The sequence below is a fragment of the Chelon labrosus genome, assembly GCF_963514085.1.
Source record: "Chelon labrosus genome assembly, chromosome: 1".
NCBI lineage: Eukaryota > Metazoa > Chordata > Actinopteri > Mugiliformes > Mugilidae > Chelon > Chelon labrosus.
The window spans coordinates 19,278,571-19,299,400 of record NC_140337.1 but is presented as its reverse complement, the minus strand read 5'-3'; the positions used below and the strand labels follow the sequence as shown (position 1 = coordinate 19,299,400).

Here is a 20,830-nt window from a genome sequence, read left to right as displayed (position 1 = left end):
GCAAAGCCAGTTGGCCCGCCGACTGTGTCCTCTCTCCTAGCATATACACCGATCAGGCATAACATTATGACCACCTTCCTAATATTGTGTAGGTCTCCCTTGTTTCCTCCAAAACAGTTGTGATTCATCAGAGAATGGACATGGGTCTTCTGAGGGTGTCCTGTGGTGTCTGGCAACAGAATGTTGTTAGTGGGGGCCTTTGGGTCCTATGGGTTGAGGGGAGGGGCCTCTGTGAATCATCCCATAGGAGGCCAGGTCAACACCTTGCGCTGTTCTTCATGTGTGTTTTTGTTCATGTGTCATTGCTATGGGATGGGGGTGCCTGGTCTGGTCTAGGTGGGTGCTACATGTCTAAGTAACATTAACACAAATGTCAGGTCCAAAAGTTTCCCAGCAGAACATTGAATTGTCCCAAGATGATCAATGTCATTTACTTCTCCTGTCAGTGGTTTTAATGTTGTGGCTGATTGGTGTAATTTTGCAGATTTAGTGGAACATCTGTGTGTTTCAATTCCAAGTTACTCATCAACCTATCTTCTGCTCAGCTCCACATGGCCGATCATTTTCCCTGTCTTCGCTGCATTCACGTTGTATAGATTTCTGCTGGGTCCGTTTCATGTACGAGCTTCTGAATTTTAGAGCAGAGGTATAAAAAATGCAGTCCGTCCGTGCTTTTGATGGGGGAAACTTCAGAGGGAGCGAGACAGGAGTGGCAGGGGAACTAAGGGAGGAGGGAGCAGCAAGGTCACACAGTGGAGGGAAAATAACGTGAGCACTGGTGAGCACAATAGCTGCACGGGTCACTGCGCAACAGCCCTATCAGTGACCTGCAGCCTTCCCCTCCTCTCCTCTGCCTCTGTAGACTCATATAAACCTGTGCTTGTTTGTCTCGAGGTAACGGCAGCCCAGAGAAATGTAGACATGAGGCTCAGAGACTTTCAAGGATTATTAAATCATTATCCTGAGAAAGAGATAACAGTTGGCACATAAAATATGATAATCTACCAGAAAAGAATTAAACACATTAAATAAAAAATTTAAAAAAAATCAGGCCTCAGCAAGATATTTTGAACCTAATCTTTAAACTCCCAAGCAAATTGAAGCCTTTTTTTTCCAGTTAGCCTCACTGATTAGTAGTTTTCTTAAGGCTACACAGCTGTTCAGTCCCATTCCCTTGAGTTCCCTTCACATTGTACGTGTGGAAATGTTCTTACTTTCACTATTAAACATAGCCCTGAGTTCTACTGTTGTTTTTCTTCGATTTGATTTCACCAAACGTTTAAGTTTCGCCAATCACGATCAATCAGGATTTTTTTCCGACCTCATTTCTTCCTCAAAGACGATGGTTCCCCACTATCCTTCCAGTTTTTAATAATGCGTTGGACAGTTCTTAACCCAGTTTTAGTAGTTTCTACAATCTCCTTAGATGTTTTCTCTGCTTGATGCATGCCAATGATTTGACCCTTCTCAGAACACACTAACATCTTTTCCACGAACGCAGGATGGGTCTTTAGACATGGTTGTTTAAGAAAAGAGAAGCTACTCATTGCATCAGTTGGGGTAAAATAACTTGTTGCCAGCTGAAAGATAATCACCCGTGCAGTAATTATCCAATACGAGGCCCCTACCTGTTTGCTTAGTTAAATCCAGGTGACAAATAATTTTTTTTTTTTTTTTGTCCAGGCAGTGTATATAAAAAATGTAAGAAGTAACTTTTACAGCTTAGTTTGCTAAAATGTGCTAAATGGGTATATTTTTCTCTCAATGGGATCCCAAATAGCACAAAGTGATGAGGTTATTAAACAGCATATGCAGCCACGTTAAGGACTGACAAAAACAAACTGCAGGGCCCATAATAATCACGTCCAGGCATCGTTTGAAATGAATGACAGATACGGCATCGTGCATATGAACTCAGACGTGTAAAGACCTAAAAGATATGTCAGCCAGAAATGCTTGACACCGTTATGGAGTTATGAACACTTTACAGCCGGATACAAAAGATATAAAGGCCCATAGCGCTGCTATTCTTTGTAATTACTGATAAAGTATAACTTACACATCAAAAGTTTAGCTTTCAGTCACGTTTCAGTACACGATGGAATATGTTTTCGTGTTTGGGTTGTCACGCTCTAACTCATGACAAGTTTGGACAAACCGTCAGGTGCCTCAGATCCTGGAGGAGAGAGGATAACATTCCTGGATTAGATGATAAAATTGTTTTTTTCCACGTCTAAAAGGAGACCCTTAAGGCATCACCATCTGGACTGATTTTCATAGTTAGGTGCTATATATTTAAGTAAAAATATGCAGTATTTGTTGTTATTGGTTGCATCTTTTGATCTGGCCACCTTGCAGCAGATGTTACAGAATGCGAGGTAGATGCAGACGATATCTCCCTGAGTGGATCCACACAAAACGGAAAGAATTAACAGCCGTGACAAAGACATGGAGTGAGATATGTTTCTTAGTTCTTCCTCTCTTCTAAAGTCCACCAAGCTGCTACAGCAGTGACACACAACTAATCTCATGGACGTAGAAAACCGACAAGGACAGGACAAACACTAGTCCGGAGACCGCAGCTAGTCCAGCAGGGGGCGACAGAAACACTCCCTGAACTTTAGAAGTGTTTTGCAGGCTTTTACAGTGTGTTTTTTTTTTCCTGTAACAGAGTTCAAATGGTTCAGGGCTGATAACAGGTCTTATCTTAAGTGAACCTTACCTTGAAAAACGCCTGAAATAGCCCAGGCAGTTTGTAAAAGATTTCAGATTTACTAAAAGGAATGTTGAGTTTAGTCTGTATGCAAAAGAAGAAAATGCCAACAACTTTCAGTTTTCTTTCACTCTGCTTTCTACAGATTCTTTCTAAAGTCATAGGTGTAGTTGTTTCCACTCTGTCTTGCCTCAGTCTTGCTAATAAGTCCATGAAACTAAAATATAAATCATACTGAAACGTAATCTTTACAGAGTATGTTTACATTTCAAAAGCTGCATTTCACTGCATGACACTCCTGGCTGCAGCCCTAGTTTAATATAACTGATGCGTTAGTCCAAACTCAGATGCTACTTGCTATCAGCCGCATGCACCAGTGAAGGGCAAACAGACTGGAGGCTTAATAAAAAACGACCCACGCTGTGCTGCGGAGACTCACACAATCATCGCTGCAGCTACAGAAGCCTGCAAAAGACTGAGGCCGGACCCTTTCGTTGCCACAGCGACCCACTCAAATAAGGAAGGCCTGCAAATGAAAACAACCATTACTATTTCTCTCCAGAGAGTTTTTCGGCATTCATTGCACCTTTTTTAAAGTCGACCTCAAGCCCCAGCACGTGAAAAGGGCTCCTTCCTCCAATTGTTCTGATTCCCTCATTTAAATCCACACGCCAGTGTTCACAACATTTATTCAAAGTCCTAGCATGTAATGTCACTTTACAAGTAGTAAACAGGAATTCCATCAAAAGTACCTCAGACAATTTAGTTTTATACATTTTAAAACATTTTATATATTAATAAAATGAAGCGGGGCGGCACAGTGGAGTGGTGGTTAGGACTGATGTCTCACAGCAAGAAGGTTCCGGGTTTGAATCCATGGACCAGCAGGGGTTTGCATGTTCTCCCTGTGTCTGCATGGGTTCGCTCCGGGTACTCCAGCTTCCTCCCACCGTCCAAAGACATGCTGGTTAGGTTCATTGGTGATTCTAAATTGGCCGTAGGTGTGCAATGGTTGTACAGGGTGTACCCCACCTCTTGCCATGCACTACATAGCAAAACTTGGCTCTTAATACATCAAGCTATGATTAAACTTTGGCAGATCTGCACGTGTGAGACTACACTTGGATTTACCGTGTATATGAGGTTCCATTTGTGCCAAAAATGTATGTCCACATGTGCATGTTCAGTGCCAGCTGACCACGTGACAAAACATTTGTCTGGCTTCACTTAAACTGTCCATTTTGACAGCTTCACTTGAAAATTTACTTGTGCATCGATTAAACTTCATACTGTGCATCTGTGTACAGAGGTGGCAAGTAACGAAGTACAAATACTTCGTTACTGTACTTAAGTAGATTTTTCAGGTATCTGTACTTTACTTGAGTATTTCTTTTTCTGACGACTTTTTACTTTACTCCCTACATTTGTACACAAATATCTGTACTTTCTACTCCTTACATTTGAAAAACAGGCTCGTTACTTTTTTAACCTCCACGGATGACAAGACGTAAAAGACGTGACATGATCGGACATGACTAGAGCATCGGACTAGAGAAGGAAAGTCGAAGATGCGCTTCCTGTGTTCTTCTTCTACTGTTTTGAACAGGCAGCCTGTTGATTGGTTTGAGCTCTGCTGCCACCTAGTGATTGGAGGCTTGTTTATCGTTTAAGCATCAATAGAGACACTAATACTGAAAGTCCACCTGACCCCACTATTTGAGAACTATTGGTATAATGTGAAAAAACAAATTCATGTATGGTGCGGTTTCTGTTGCTATCATTAGCTTTTTGGATTATGATTTTTTTGGAAGCTAGTTTACAACGTTAGCAATGCTATCGAAACACATCGTTTTGATAGTTTATAGCTAACACTAGCTAGCAGTTTAAAAACAACAACCCAATAACCCTCAGTTTATTATTAAAAATGATCCAGATGCTCATGCAGGACATCTGGTCAATTCAGTCTAGATTATTCTGCTAGAACGTTTTCATTTTGCAAAATTATCAACAGATGAATTGTTTCATTAATAGCAAAATAATTTTTACTTTTTACTTAAGTACATTTCAGAGCCTGTACTTTCTTACTTTTACTTGAGTAAAGGAGTTGAATCAGTACTTTTACTTTTACCAGAGTATTTTTTTACACAAGTATCCATACTTTTACTTAAGTACAGAATGTGAATACTTTTGACACCTCTGTCTGTGTATCTTCTTGCCCTCTGTGTTGGTCTCTCTGAATCCCAGACGATGAAAGACAATAGGTAAAGCACAAGACCTCCTGGAGTCTACGTGTAGGTGGTGGTGGTGGTGGTGGTGGAGCAGCAGATGCAGTCAGCAGGCGGCTGGAGACGACCAGAAAGAGGTGGAGACGGGGAGAAGGAGGGTTTACGCGGCAGATGTGCAAGCCGTGAAAGCAGGATGACATAGGGATTGATGTGCGCAGAGAACAGATGATTGGACCGGGAGTAATCAAAAGAATGAGGAGATCTTGACAGCGTGGGAAAGCTGAAGAGGTGAGGAAACAGAGCGGCGGGAAGAGCCCTCGCATGCACAGCAGAAGAAAGGAGGAGGAAGAACGTGGCGGGCTAGATCTTCATTACGATTATGTCATTGTGTTTTTAATCCTGTCACTGGAGCGTTCCTGGCCTCCTCGAGTGCTTCACGGGGAGTGGCCTTCACCAGTCAACAGGGAGGAGATCAGTCGGGGTGAGAAGTTCACATAACACACAAAGCATCACACCTGAAGCACAGTTCTAAGTTGGAGAGACGTATGTTTTGTCACGTTTTTAATCAAAATGCACATGCACGTGTTCACATTATTTTGACACCACTAGAACCCCGTATGTATGGATCTTAAGTGTTTTATATAAAAAAAACATAAACTAAACAAACAAGTGAAATCATGCTCATATGTATACACGTGTCTGAAGGATAGCAACGAATCTTACGGACCAAGCAATCCACAGGAAAATTTAAGAGGTACGTGGAAAAGGAAAGCGTATTCAGTTAAAATGCAGAAGTGGATATAAACAAACAGAGGAATAATCACTATGCCTCACTGATAAGTTCTCATTAATATCTGCTAATAGTTCACAGGAGGCCAGGAGCTTGTTTATCTGCGGCGTCTGTCATTACGTGATGCAACATTAAAGACCCTCATGAGCTTATCTGACGCTCAGTCACATTCCTCAAAGGCAGACGTGCCTGAAAGAGATCAGAAATCAGTCCCAACGGCCCTGTTCTGTTCCAAGTGGCGTGGCAGCTCCGATGATGGCGATGACGCGCGTATTAATTGGGACGGTGCAGTCGGTGAGTTTGGGCCCTTGTTGTTCCCCTTCAGGCCGCCACGAAGGTGATGGGATTCGTCCTCGTCTTCATCTCTCTCGCTATCTGACACCAGCTGCAGGGCCCGCAGCAGCAGCCGTACACGCAGTCCCTGCAGAGTGTTCCCTGTGGAGGCAGGGAGTTAGAGGGGCGGTTGGCGCGAATAAAACAAACAAAAAGAACGTACGCAAATTAATCACATCTGTGGGTGACAGCTGCAAGGCTGTAAGGCCTAGATGAACAACAGAGGGCTCCACCGATAAGATATACAGTGAGTCTCCTGATGCCTTTTAACAGGCCAGAGTGAAGCTTGGCTTTTTAACCACCAACTAATCAAAACTCTAAATTATAGAGTAAATAATAATATTTTTCTAAACTGCAACTTTGACAAAGCTGTTGCAACAGAAATTAAGCACATGCTATACATGCAGTTTGGTCCCGGTGCAGCAACCTCCATGATAATAATAAAAATGATGTAACCCTTGATTGTCCCGCAGTGGGGAAATTGCAGTCCCTGCTGTTTGACCCATCCATTTGGTCACACAGTAGTGCGTACAGTTGTAGCAGTAGGCTGCAGCCTCTAAGGGCCGCGCCCGGGGAGCATTTTTGGGGGTTATATGGTTGCTCATGCTTGCTCCAGCCATGGACACGCAACCTGAACCTGGGCACCTCTAACCACTACTCCCCCGAAACATTTAGCAGTGGATGGTTGCGATGCATCGACCTCTGGGTTATGGGCCCAGCACGCTTCCACTGCACCACTCTGCTGTCATAATGATGGAGTGAGCAAAACATGCAAAATGCATAGAAAATCTAGTGCCTGCAAATAGGTCATGGTCATGGTCATGGTTACGCCCCTCTGCACCCCAACGGGCCCTGAAGTGAAATGGCACCACAAGTGTTTTCGGGTGGTTCTTGGGCTTGACTGTCTTGCTTGGAGATGATTGCAAGGAGTCACTTTGGGCCTATTCTGCAGCCTTGTTCAATTTAATTACTGGAATAAACCCTTAAATTTTGCACTTGTTTCTTGTATATCTCTTGTTCTCCTCTTCACATTGTGTCCAAAAACCCAAATTTAAAAGAAGGAGAATAACAATTTGTAACTACTGCAGCCTTAGCGGTCCTTTAGCACAGCCACATTGTTCAGCTCCAGCCATTAATCACTGTCAGAATGTGCCTAAACAAATCAGCTGGAACAAAGGAATACAGTGCACCGTAACCCTCTTTAATGACCATGCCGCATGAATTGCTGGATGTCGTCTGGGAACGTAAATACAGACTGTGACAAAAGGCCAAACAGGTTTGGGACTGATCAGAGATCAGATAAACACTGAAGGCAAGAGTGACTTTCATGCTGGTGAACTAGTTGCTGACGCAGTTGAGGTGCATTTTATTTACGCAGAAGGCCCTCAGTAATGACACATTGGCTCGGTGTTTGTACCTCGATGCCGTATCTCTGCCGTATCGACACCCTGAGCGCTACGGTCATTGGTGGGATGATTCCAAAGGAGTCCAGCAGAGGTAAGCACAAACACTCCCCGGCGTCGTGTGCCGTCTTACAGGCGAAGCAGGGAAAGCACCAAAAAGCGAAGCAACCTGAGAGAAGACACATAATAAGGGACATTACATAACATCCGTCATCCAGATCATGTCTGCACATCCCTTGTTGAACTTTTAATCCTCTTAAAGGAGCATATCGTATTATAATATATGAGTACTGTGGAAATGAGTCTGAATGTTTCAGGTTTGAGATTTGATATATGCCACCTGTTGGCAAACCCAGATCAGTCTGAACGATGAGTGTGTTCTCAGGGGGATTTAAATGCAGAGGCCTTGTCTCAACAAGCGTGCCTACATGTATAGTCCCTCCTCATCCTGCGCTTTGTAAGAACGTGTTCACCCGCTCTAACAACAACGAGATGCACTCACACTGCGGCAGGTCCTGGAAGCAGTCACAGATGCCGGAGGTCCACTCAGTGGAGGCAGTGGTCATGACGAAGGGACGGGGCTGGTTGACCACCGCTTTAACCGACATGTTTTCGGCTGGAAACTGTTGCTGCACGTGGAGGGAAACATAGAAATACTGGATGTTAGGCTTAGGGGTAGATGAAAACTGAAGTGACAAGATGTGTGCAGTTGACCGTGGCCGACTTTGCATGTTCTCCCACATGTGTCTGTGTGGGTTTTCTTTGGTTTCTCCTACCGTGCAAAGACCGTGCTCTTACGGTAACTGGTGATTCTAAATTGGTCGTAGGTGCAAGTGTGAATGGTTGTCTGTCTCTCTGTGTTAGCCCTGTGATAGACTGGAGACCTGTCCAGGGTGTACCCCGCCACTCGCCCAATGACAGGGCTGGGATGGGCTCAAGTGACCTTCCAGAAGATGTTAGGGTTAGGGTTAGGGTTAGGGTTAGCATGTAGCTACTACCGTTGCTATTATGAGGGTTAAACAAGAATCAATCCAGGATTGTTTGAGCCTGTGTTCTTATTTCAGTGGGATGAAAGCATTAGATTAGATGCTAGTGGAATGGTCCATATTTTTTTTAACCCTCAGTCCACCGAGTCCATGGTTAGATTCAGAATTTTAAATCCTGTTGACGCCACAAATCCAAGGCTCACTTAGAAGAATTTACTAAACTGGTTTATCGCTCTTATTATGTAAAGTGCTCATAGTCCCCAACAAATATGTGGTAGCAAGTGGAAAGGTACTCCTGTTTGTTGAAGAGTTCAAGAGTTCAGTTCTTCTGCATAAAACATGAAATATACCCAGTTGCTCATTTGACAAAAATATATATATAAGTGAATCTGAATTCTCTGGCCTACAGCTGATCTGAATGCTCTCAATATCTCTACGCTGTAAGTCTATCTCTCTTACCTTTCTGTTGCGAAGAAGCAGAGTTTGGTGAAGCCTGACTGGTGGACTTCTGAGGCAGCGTGGCGTCTTATAGAGCCGCCAAGGCAGCAGACGAGACAGTGTCACACAGGGGACGGATGTCCCCGACTGGTCTGTCCAGTCTGACTAACACCTCCGACACTCATCAGGCATCAGACTATCTGACAATCAGGCATCTTTCTGAATCTCGGGCGTCATCGCGCCTCAAAAATGACCTCATATTTAAAATGTGCGAGTCATTTCTTCGAAAGGTATGTGATAAGAACAAAAAAGAATGTCCTGTTCTTCACTGACACGTGGCGCTGAGGCTTTGTTTTCATCCAACATGGCTCTTCATCACACCCACCGAGAAAATGTTCATTCCGCCGCATCCTTGCATTCACGTCTGCCTTTTGTTTTCACATTAGCATTGCAATATTTGATATGTTACAAGGACTCATTCCAACAGTTCAGCATTAAATATTTGGACCAGGGTGTCGCTCGAAATCCCGGAGCAGCTTAACAGACAGGGGAAGGAAACGGAACAATAGCAAATGGAAAATATTTAATGTGAGTAATCATGAAGTTTACAAGAGTCAGATTAAAAGATCTGCAGATGAAATGCAAAGTGTGAACAGAACTAGTTTATTGACTTCTAGATGATGTCTTTCAATCCTAATGCATAACGCACATTCATTAAATGATTTAATCACTTCAAGGAACAAAAACACCACGAACAGTAGCATGAGTAAAGACCTTAGAAGTTATTGTGAATGCATGATTTCCCCCGTACAATCCTGATATGATGCAAAGTGTAAAATTGCAAGTTAAGGTTACTTCTGTTTGGTTAATGTTATTTTTTTGGGCATAAAGATCACAGGAATGCAAAAATGTTATCTGGTGGATCTTCACTCTTGTAACAAACACAATACTGGAATAGTTCAGATTGTTCACTTCACTAAAAATGTGAACAATGTAAAAAATATAAAACAGTCCTGTGTTCAAAGTCCTACTTAACTTTTTAAATTGTCAGCTAATTGTGCTCTTCTGCTTCACATGCTGGCAGGTTTGATCCAATGGTTTAGTCTCCTCCGAGGATTCGCGAGATAAATCTGGTTGACTTTTCTCAGTTTGCATCCGGTGCATCCCACAGATACTTGATCAGTTTGGGGATCTAGTGAATTCTTTGGAGGCCAGGTCAACATCTTGTACTGTTCTTCATGTTTTTTTGAGTTGTTTGTAAAGCGGTTTTGTGTGTGTGCTACACCCCTGCTGGGAATGGCTGCTGCCATCAAGGAGTGTCATTGCTATGGGGTAGGGGTGGCCTGGTCTGGTCTAGGTGGGTGCTACATGTCTAAGTAACCAAAAGTTTCCCAGCAGAGCATTGTATTGTCACAAGATGGTCAATGTACATGCATATATACTCTGTATACATGAAGTCTTGTACCTCCATTTAGCCTGTATAGTTGTATATATCAATAACAATGATCATTATCCACAAATTTAAAAAAACAACAACAATAAAATAGTATTTACTATACATTTACTATAAAGTTCTCCCTGTATATATTCTGTTTATGTATTCCTTGGGTGTTTCTGCATCGTAGCATGTTGTAGTGGAAGTAGTGTGGTAGTAGTTGCAGTAATAGTAGCTGCAGGTATTGTCTGTGACTCGTGGGCTTATAGATGTAGCACACTGGGACTAGGAGAAACAGAACTTGACACCTCAAGGAAAACTCTTGAAACCTTGAGCAGAACCCAGCTCACCTGTTTGAAATGTTGACGACTGGGAGAGTGACACAATCTGTCATTATGGCTCCGACGCTTGATTTCATCTGTTTGTTTTTGTCAAATTAGATTGACTGATACTCAATGAGCCGGAGCTGTGTCACACGTCACCCCTGGATGGACATCATCTGATAAAATAATTAGTGTCTCGGCATGCAAAAAAAAAAAAAAAAAAGACCCATATCTAATATTGAAATGAATTTTATCTTTGGGTTCTTTCTCTTCATCTCGGAACAAAATGGACTTTCCTCTCCGCGGGACGCATTGTGTCCCTGCTGAATTCTCCGAGGTAACACAGGGAGCGGCTGCAGAGCAGAGGAAGTGTGATTAAATCAACTCCTGCGCTCTGGAGGATGCAAAAGAAAAAGAAGCAAGTCCTGGATGCGTCTAGACCAAGTGCGCCCCCTGCAGGGAGGTCAGAGCGGTGTATCTGGCGGTGTAGGAGGATGAGGATGAGGAGGAGGAGGAGGAGGAGGCGGCGTGGGATGCTGCTCTTCTTTTCAGCTCTCTGGAGATCTGGAGCCAAGATAGCGGGTAGCAGCAGCATCCGTACAGGCAGTCGCTGCACACACTCCCCTGTAAGAAAGCAGAAGATCATTGCTTCATTTTCTTACTGTAAGAAACTAAGTAGGACAGTGAGTTTCTTGCAGCCAAGTGCAGGCTCATAGCAACAGAAGAAGGACTTGTCAGTAATGTGAAGATGGAAATGTTACCGGGTGAGTCTGAGAGAAACCAGATATGAGTGCAGCTTGAGAGTTCTCCTCCATGACACTGAGTCTTCACGGCAGCTTAGAGCCCAGTCAAGGCTCTCTGTTACCTCAACTTTGCCTTCACCGTAGTGCCGCGTTGAACTTTACCAACTTGCACAGTCATAGAATACGACAGAGATATATTCAGTAACGTAAGCTCATGCTGTGAATTGAACGTGGGAGGTGACACAAACAACTAGAATAACCTTTCCGCCCACAAACATCTTTACAGGCCCGAGTGATTTAAATGCAGCCCTCCAGTTCTCTGGTCTTTTAAACACTGCACTAACATTTTAAACTGTACATACAGTATTCACCTGTCTTGATCAACAGACCTTCATTTTCTCTGGAAACGGATTACAGACGAAGACGATTTATCTCTACTGCCTTTCTTCCGAATTTGACGACGTCATTGACTAAAATTATCGGGCCGTGTCCTAACAGCGTTACAGGCTGGTGAGCCGTACCTGACATGCAGCTGTCTGATCAGCCACAGGATTAAAACCACATTATTCACCACGGGAAGTGAATAACATTGACCATCTTGTGGTGATTCATTGTTCTGCTGGGAAACTTTTGTACCTGGCATTCATTGGTGTGGATGTTACTCAGACATGTAGCACCCACCTAGACCAGACCAGGCACCCCCACCCCATAGCAATGACGCTCCTTGATGGCAGCAGCCATCCCCAGCAGGATGCAGCCTTAGGAGCAACTCAAAAAAACATGAAGAACAGCACAAGGTGTTGACCTGGCCTCCAAATTCACTGGATCCCAAACTGATCAAGTATCTGTGTTATGATCCACATGATGAGGCCCCTCCCTCTCAACCCATAGGACCCAAAGGCCCCCACTAACATGACACTGCCTCAATTGTTCTGCAGCTTTATTCTCATGATAAATAAGCTACAGCTTCTGCTTTCAATTTTGAGGAAATCGTTGCCTCGTCTTACAAACAACCTACATGCTGGAACATGTAGGCTTTTTTTTTTTTTTTTATCATTATTATAAGATCTCCTGGCATCCTCCTTGCTCATGCTCCGCAGTATTGACAGCGATCCGCGGCCCACTCCACCTCCGGAGAAGGCAACGTTACCAACCACCTCCTTCTCTCCGATGGCAGCGCTCCAGCCTCTGCCCGCCTGGCCTCCAACCACTCCCACCTCCTGCCTTATCTCTCCTTCTCTTCACTGTCCCAGAAACAAGCGGTTGGACTTATCCAACATCAGACTCACACCGTGGCCCTGGTATGCGCCGTTCGCATGTGAAACATCTGTTTTGTTTTGTTTTTTTATTAGCCCCAGCGCTGGTCGTGACTGAGAGCTGATGTCTATCGGACCTGTGGTCACGCACGCAGGTGGATGAGTGCTCAGTGTGGACAAACAGCACAGCAGTGAGGCAGTGGGTGGGCAGCCTGAGCAGTTTAAGTGTTAGTTGTTTATTCATTTGATTATTTATAGCTGCAGCTCGGACTTATTCCCTTCTTCTGTCCTGCTTTCACTTCATCTTCAGCTAATATCACATGTCGGACTCAAACCAGTGTTCGCTTTGCTAAGGTAATAACAGGTGTCACCTGCTGAGCTTGCAGCTATTTCCCCTGGCTGCTGTTATTGTGTCTCATCACTGAGATGTCTCCATCTCCTCAGCAGTAATCATAATTATTCAAAGCTGTGTGCCTCAGCGTAATTGAGCCGGAGACAATCAGCTGAACTGTTCGACATCACGACGACAGGGGCCACTCTGCTTGGCGGCTTAGAGTAATTTAACTCTTCCCTTCCAAACCCAAGACAGAAATCCATTCAGGAAAACCGTTTACTCAAAGTCACTTTACTTCTTCTGTGGGCACCAATCAAAACTATTGGACAGAAAAGTTCAGTTTTTTATATCGCAGCACAGTAGACAAACTATACCGATCAGCCACAGCATTATGACCACCTTCCTAATATTGTGTAGGTCTCCCTTGTGCCTCCAAAGCAGTTGTGACTCATCAGAAAATGGACATGGGCCTTCTGAGGGTGTCCTGTGGTGTCTGGCAACAGAATGTTGTTAGTGGGGGCCTTTGAGGGGAGGGGCCTCTGTGGATCACCCCACAGATACGTGATCAGTTTGGGATCTAGTGAATTTGGAGGCCAGGTCAACACCTTTTGTGAGTTGTTCCGAAAGCGTTTTTGTGTGTGTGTCTGTGTCAGGCTGCATCCTTCTGGGGATGGTTGCTGCCATCAAGGAGTGTCATTGCTATGGGGTGAGGGTGCCTGGTCTGGTCTAGGTGGGTGCTACATGTCTAAGTAACAGCCACATGAATGAATGTCAGGTCCAAAAGTTTCCCAGCAGAACATTGAATTGTTACAAGATGGTCAATGTTATTCACTTCTCCTCTCAATGGTTTTAATGTTGTGGCTTAATCTGATTGTGGAAATTGCAACAAGACAGTTGGCTGAAATCCCACAAAATCCAGCAAATCTGTTCTTTTGTCCAACAGCCAGATATTGTGCCTGACTGGCATTTAATCGGACATCACATCTCCCTTTTAATCTCTTCACAATGAGTCTCTAAAAGTAGTCAGGGTGACCAACTTTAGGTTAAAAATTGATGTATTAAAAACATTAATACACTAAATGACAGGTCTTTTGGAACAATTATGGTGTTCATCCATCCGGTGGGGTACCACACACATGAAGACTCTTTAGTGGGCTTATTTTAATCCAGTGTGTTATGGAGAAGTCTATCAAGTAGTACTAAGTTTTGCAATATCTGTCAGTTGAAGACTTCACTAAGATCCAGCTGAAATTGAATCTTGAATTGAATGTGTTTTTGTGTGCTGTCTTTCAGTACCTGTATGCCGTATCGCTCCCTGACCGAAGCCCTCATGGCCAAAGAGGCTGGCGGTACGCAGCCAATACAGTCCAGCAGAGGCAGGCAGGGACACGCGCCCACGGCCCTGGTCACCTTACAGGTAAACACTGGGAGGCAGCACAGGGCAAAGCAGCCTGCACACGAGCACACACAGCAACACAGCTTATAGTAAAGCTCTCAGTCAGTCACAGTGGATCAGATATAAAGCAATTATTATTATTATTATTTTTTTGATTACAGTATGTACTTACAGTCTCCTATGTCTTTGTAGCACTCACACAGGCCTGTGCTCCACTGACCTGCCTCCTGAACGCTGCTGCTCTGCGGCTGAAGCTGGAACACCTGTCGGGACATAGCTGAGCCGTACATCCATCATCACAAAAGATGGTGAGATTAAAATTATCATCACATTAAAAATGGATCATTTCTGCAAAGATTCACAATTAAAAAAAAAACCTTCTGTAGTAGCATGTGTATTTCTTTTTATACTGTATGCATGGGATTGTACATACTTCTTCAGGAAACTCTCTTTTTTTGTAATGGGAAACGTGTTAAAGCTGCACTAATGCAGTTTGTTTTGGAAACAGTTGATCTAATCTCTATGGGTCATCTGAAAGGGACTGTCTGACTCTGCAGCTCTCAACTACTTTCCATAGCATAACATTTGAATGTGGATCATTTTTATATTGGTTAGCACTAGTGCAAAAAACAATAAACATCTTAAATTGTACATGTTCACATGTCTTGAGCAACAGACCTTCATCTCCTCGGGAAAGGGATGACAGATGAAGTGTGGAATTTATCTCTACTGCCTTTGTTCTGAATTTGATGAATGACCTCATCGACTGAAATTATCGGTTCGTGTCCTAACAGCATTACAGGCAGAGGTGTCAAAAGTATTCACATTCTGTACTTAAGTAAAAGTATGGATACTTGTGTAAAAAAATACTCTGGTAAAAGTAAAAGTACTGATTCAACTCCTTTACTCAAGTAAAAGTAAGAAAGTACAGGCTCTGAAATGTACTTAAGTAAAAAGTAAAAATTATTTTGCTATTAATGAAACAATTCATCTGTTGATAATTTTGCAAAATGAAAACGTTCTAGCAGAATAATCTAGACTGAATTGACCAGATGTCCTGCATGAGCATCTGGATCATTTTTAATAATAAACTGAGGGTTATTGGGTTGTTGTTTTTAAACTGCTAGCTAGTGTTAGCTATAAACTATCAAAACGATGTGTTTCGATAGCATTGCTAACGTTGTAAACTAGCTTCCAAAAAAATCATAATCCAAAAAGCTAATGATAGCAACAGAAACCGCACCATACATGAATTTGTTTTTTCACATTATACCAATAGCTCTCAAATAGTGGGGTCAGGTGGACTTTCAGTATTAGTGTCTCTATTGATGCTTAAACGATAAACAAGCCTCCAGTCACTAGGTGGCAGCAGAGCTCAAACCAATCAACAGGCTGCCTGTTCAAAACAGTAGAAGAAGAACACAGGAAGCGCATCTTCGACTTTCCTTCTCTAGTCCGATGCTCTAGTCATGTCCGATCATGTCACGTCTTTTACGTCTTGTCATCCGTGGAGGTTAAAAAAGTAACGAGCCTGTTTTTCAAATGTAAGGAGTAGAAAGTACAGATATTTGTGTACAAATGTAGGGAGTAAAAGTAAAAAGTCGTCAGAAAAAGAAATACTCAAGTAAAGTACAGATACCTGAAAAATCTACTTAAGTACAGTAACGAAGTATTTGTACTTCGTTACTTGCCACCTCTGATTACAGGCTGGTGAGCTGTACATGCAACTGTCTGATCAGCCACAACATTAAAACCACTGAGAGGAGAAGTGAATAACATTGACCATCTTGTGGCAATTCAATGTTCTGCTGAGAAGCCTTTGGACCTGGATGTTACTTACCCACCCTACCCTTGTACCACCCACCTAAACCAGACCAGGCACCTCCACCCCATAGCAATGACACTCCTTGATGGCAGCAGCCATCCCCAGCAGGATGCAGCCTGACGCAGACACACACACAAAAACATCAAGAACAGCACAAGGTGTTGACCTGGCCTCCAAATTCACTAGATCCCAAACTGATCAAGTATCTATGGGATGATCCACAGAGGCCCCTCCCCTCAAAGCTCCCCCACTAAAAACATCCTGTTGCCAGACACCACAGGACACCCTCACAAGGCCCATGTCCATTCTCTGATGAGTCACAACTGTTTTGGTGGTCAAGGGAGACCTACACAATATTAGGAAGGTGGTCATAAGTTTATGCCTGACATGTAACCATCTAGTATGACGTTATGAGTGTTCCCAATGAGTGTCTTTACATAAAAAAAAGATCCTGTTGTGTTGTAAAAGTGTCATTCTGGTAAAAACGAATTGGAAAGTGTTCAATTTAGGTTGCTTACGTACTTAAAAATATGTATACATATATTTTTACGGTGATGCTGATGGACCCATTTAAGGTATCAGCTAACCTTAAAGGAAATAATTAAAGGTCCAATAAATCACTACAGCAACAAATACATCATCTACAGAAGACCGCTCAAAGTGGCTGGACAAGGTTACAAAGATCATGGTCTTAGTAAAATGTCAGAGATGACTTGGGAAAGCAGTGACCATTAAGCATCTCCCAGAATTTAATTAGAAATTCAAATTAGCAGCATACACGGTTTGTTGCTTGCCCCAGCCTGTACATCAGATTGAGATTAACATCTCTAAACATTAGTGGAAGTTAGGAAACACATCTGTGACCCATAATTCCAGGAATCACGGTTTACTTGCTCCTCCCTCGAGAATATTAAACACGGCTGTGTCCCGACTGTGGTTGATCTTTAACTCTGCTCCATAGCAAACCACCAGAGAGCTCCCTTTTACTTTTGACACGGTTATGAGTCAACCTGCTGTACTGTAAAACAATGACTCAAAGAGATAATTTCTAACTGCCCGTTATCGTGATGGAAAAGATGACTTACCCGTCTAAAAGTTTACTTATCCAAAACGTTGGAAGGCCAAGGACTGGGACCCTGGGTGTTGTTGTCCACCGTGTTTGACTTTTACTCTCTTTCTCTCTGCCCTCTTCTGCTCACTTTGTCTGACTGCTGTGTTTTGGTGTAAATATGCAACCCTTAAACAAGATGGGCAGACGTGTCGTTACGTTCCCATGACTTGACATGAAAAATCTACACAGCATTGACTTTTTAATACAAACATTTAGCTTTATTTGATATTTTTACAATTTTCACGATAACCTGCTGTTTTAACAAGAATGTGTAGACTTTTTATGTTTGCTGCTGCTGACTTGCAGTATTTTGAATCCAGGGAGAGTCATTGTCTAACAGGGTGGATAGAGAGCTCAAATTAGCTAGTCAATGTCATTGTAGTATTGCCTCCAGTACAACATGAAGTCTAGATTCTTGCTAGAAAAAACACCATATTGATTCAGAAAGTCTCACATGCACAAGAGCTAGACTGGTAATTTCGAATTTCACTATCTCCAGTTGCGTCATATGCAAAGGCTTCCATAGATCACTCCCAACGAAGCATTTCCAAACACAAACAATGCCTCTACTGCGGTATCTGATTTCTCTTTGTCCTTGCACAAGCGAGCGAAACAGGTATCAGGAAAAGCCCAGTTCACCGAATCCTGCCCATATCAAACAAACCCTGTCTCCTCTTCCATCAGGGCAGCTGCTGACACAAATGATGGCGCAGATTAACAAACGTGATATTCATGGAAGGTGGAGGAAAAGGTACGGTATTATATTCACTCAAATGAAAGTAATACTGACAAAGATGGGGAGATAGCGGAAAGATGGGGGGAGGGAAAGTACTTTATGTCCTGGAAAAGGGACGGATTGTCAATACAAAGAAAGGCATTGAGTTTTATGTTTTAAGACTGTTTCGCAATGGCCTACAGAGCTAATGCTGTGGTTTCTTGCACAACATGGCTCAATGTGGAAGTTTACATTTTTGGAAGTACTTGCTTTCTTCATCTAACCTCTCAGAACTGAAGAGGCTACTCAAGTTGGAAACATCCTCTCTAAAAACTCTTCAAGTCCACTTGACTTTTTTCTTTGAAACGCTTTTTTGGATACATCTAACCTCTTGTCTGACTCTAGATGACGGAACTGTTACATCTCTCTCTTCTGCGCTATAAGTATGTTGCTGGAATTAGCTAGCTAGCAGCTGTTTACTTAGGGAAATGTTGAAGGAAAAATAGCTTTTATTTAAAATACACTTTATATATTAATCAAAAACTTGGATGGGTGGATGTTTAGCAAAGCTCGCGACCCTTCTGTGTTCCCAGTCTTTGGCTAAGCTAAGCTAAGCTAACTGGTCTGGGCTTTTAGAATCCGCTCATTGAATTTTCATCAAGACAGTGAAGAGTAGAACATGTTTGAAAGTATATATTTATGTTACTCCACCTGAATGCTACGAACATCTTCTAAAAAGGGAGGACAAATAAATTGTAAAGGTAAATGGTCCCTTTATGTTTTAAGACAGAAAACAGAATCATTCAGTCATTCTGAAAAATATTTAATCTCGAAGGAAATCTTAAATAACACTGACAAAAACTTTTTAAAATAAAAAATATGACTTTATTTATAATGTCAAACAAAAACAATATTTACAGCATATTACAATATTGTGATAGAACATTTGATTTTATGCGGCATCTCGTTTAAACACTGGTGAACAAGTGATTCGGTGTGCTCTTTGGTGATTTGGCATCAGGAACTACTGTACATTTATCACAAAGCCCTTCACTCCTGGCCTCTCCGTGTTATTTCACATCAAGGAGATTGGTTGCATCCATGGGCGTGGTTGGCTGCACAATTTCCCAAGCTTTGGATACTCTACAAAAAAGAATGACAACGTTAATCGTCTTTATTGGCTATTAACACAAAACAAGAGCTCACACCAGCGTATGATTTCCTTTCACTTACTGCGTTGTTTTCTTTTGCAAAGGCAATTGATCAGATCCTTTCTGAGGTTGTCGTCCGTGGGCATCAGTGGAGAGGCACACTTTTTTTTGCCATTTGCCAAATCTGCAATGAAAACAGAGGTGGTGATTGATATTTTCTCAGTAAAACTCTGGTTAAAAAAATAAATAAACATTTATTGCACAGTATAGAAAATCTGTCACTCACGTGTGCATCTGCATTTGATGAGATCCATTTTACTCACGAAAACGTCATCAGAATAAGCTGTACACAATCAAAGAAGACAACAAGCAACAAATCAGTCATGTGAACCAGTCACATTTCCTGTCAAATACAAACGGTGAGCCACAGTGTATATCTTGCAAAGTCAGTTATTAACTCGGATATTTGCTAGTGAGTAAGACAGAATAGGATCCATGCAACAAAAAAAAAAAACAGTTAGAAACAATTTGTCTTTGTTTGCACCTGTGCAGTCGCAGAAGATGTTGAATAGAACGGTGAGCAGGAGAGTGGCACCTATGATCCTGGACATGGTTGCAGATTTTTTTCGTCCGTTCACTCCAAGGAGTTCAAATGATTCTACCGGAGTGGAGAAACTCTGACATTTATATAGCAGCCACATCCCCGTTGGTCTGCAGGGGCTGATCTTCAAGATCAGTCTTGACATGTCTAAGGGGGAAAGCTTTTTTTTTGTGTGTGTGAGGGGGGAGTTAATCTGTCTCAGCTGTGCATGGATTCATCCCGAAAATGTGGAGATAGCGCTCACTCACACACAAATGTGCAAACAAAGATGAACTTTCACTAAAGTTACAACCAGAGTGGCACCTACTGGAAGGAGATGGCTAAACAGCCTCATCCGATGGGCAACCTAGGCGCCCCCAAACAGCATCTTGCTTAGCGCCCCCACAAAGCTATTAACGGCCCTGTTTAAAATACACTTTACACATTAATCAAAAACTTGGATGGATGGATATTATTTTAGCAAAGCTCGCTACTCTTCTGTGTTCCCAGTCTTTGGCTAAGCTAAGCTAAGCTAACTTCTGGTCTGGGCTTTTAGAATCCACTCATTGAATTCTCATCAAGTCAGTGAAGAGTAGAACATGTTTGAAAGTATATATTTATGTTACTCCCCTGTGAATGCTATGAACATCTTCTAAAAAATAAATTGTAAAGGTAAATGGTCCCTTTATGTTTTAAGATAGAAAACTATACTTAAACACATATTGTTTTCTTTTAAACAGAATGATTTAGTCGCTCTAAAAATATTTATTTTTTAAGGAAATCTTAAAAACACTGACAAAAACTTTTTTAAATAAAAAATATGACTTTATTTATCATGTCAAACAAAAACAATATTTACAGCATATTACAATAATATGATAGAACATTTGATTTTATGTGGCATCTCGTTTAAACACTGGTGACCAAGTGATTTGGTGTGCTCTTTGGTGATTTCACATCAGGAACTACTGTACATTCATCACAAAGCCCTTCACTCCTGGCCTCTCCGTATTATTTCTTCGTTTTATGTCACATCACTGGGCGTGGCCCCACTCGGCGTCTGCAAAATTTCG

General features: G+C 42.4%; 2 protein-coding genes and 1 long non-coding RNA gene across 3 annotated transcripts; all 3 read right to left on the bottom strand.

The window, feature by feature from the left end:
* Positions 1 to 6,049: 6,049 nt before the first annotated feature.
* On the bottom strand, positions 6,050 to 8,174 carry ponzr4 (plac8 onzin related protein 4; the record flags this gene model as incomplete). The annotated part of the gene is made up of 3 exons (XM_084543483.1): positions 7,967 to 8,174; positions 7,479 to 7,633; positions 6,050 to 6,163 (listed from the first exon to the last, which is right to left on the bottom strand). Exons 1-3 carry the CDS (start codon positions 8,070 to 8,072, stop codon positions 6,050 to 6,052), a joined length of 375 nt encoding a protein of 124 aa, XP_084399609.1. The 5' UTR covers positions 8,073 to 8,174.
* Positions 8,175 to 11,081: 2,907 nt separating this feature from the next.
* LOC311486751 (cornifelin homolog B-like) lies at positions 11,082 to 15,173 on the bottom strand (the record flags this gene model as incomplete). Its single annotated transcript, XM_084542739.1, has 3 exons — positions 14,548 to 15,173; positions 14,276 to 14,430; positions 11,082 to 11,270 (listed from the first exon to the last, which is right to left on the bottom strand). The coding sequence occupies exons 1-3, from the start codon at positions 14,663 to 14,665 to the stop codon at positions 11,082 to 11,084; spliced, it is 462 nt and encodes a 153-aa protein (XP_084398865.1). The 5' UTR covers positions 14,666 to 15,173.
* Positions 15,174 to 18,949: 3,776 nt separating this feature from the next.
* Positions 18,950 to 19,821, bottom strand: LOC311498296. Its single transcript, XR_014699400.1, has 4 exons — positions 19,722 to 19,821; positions 19,464 to 19,520; positions 19,260 to 19,361; positions 18,950 to 19,169 (listed from the first exon to the last, which is right to left on the bottom strand). It is a non-coding gene; the product is annotated as an uncharacterized lncRNA (long non-coding RNA).
* Between the last annotated feature and the right edge of the window lie 1,009 nt (positions 19,822 to 20,830).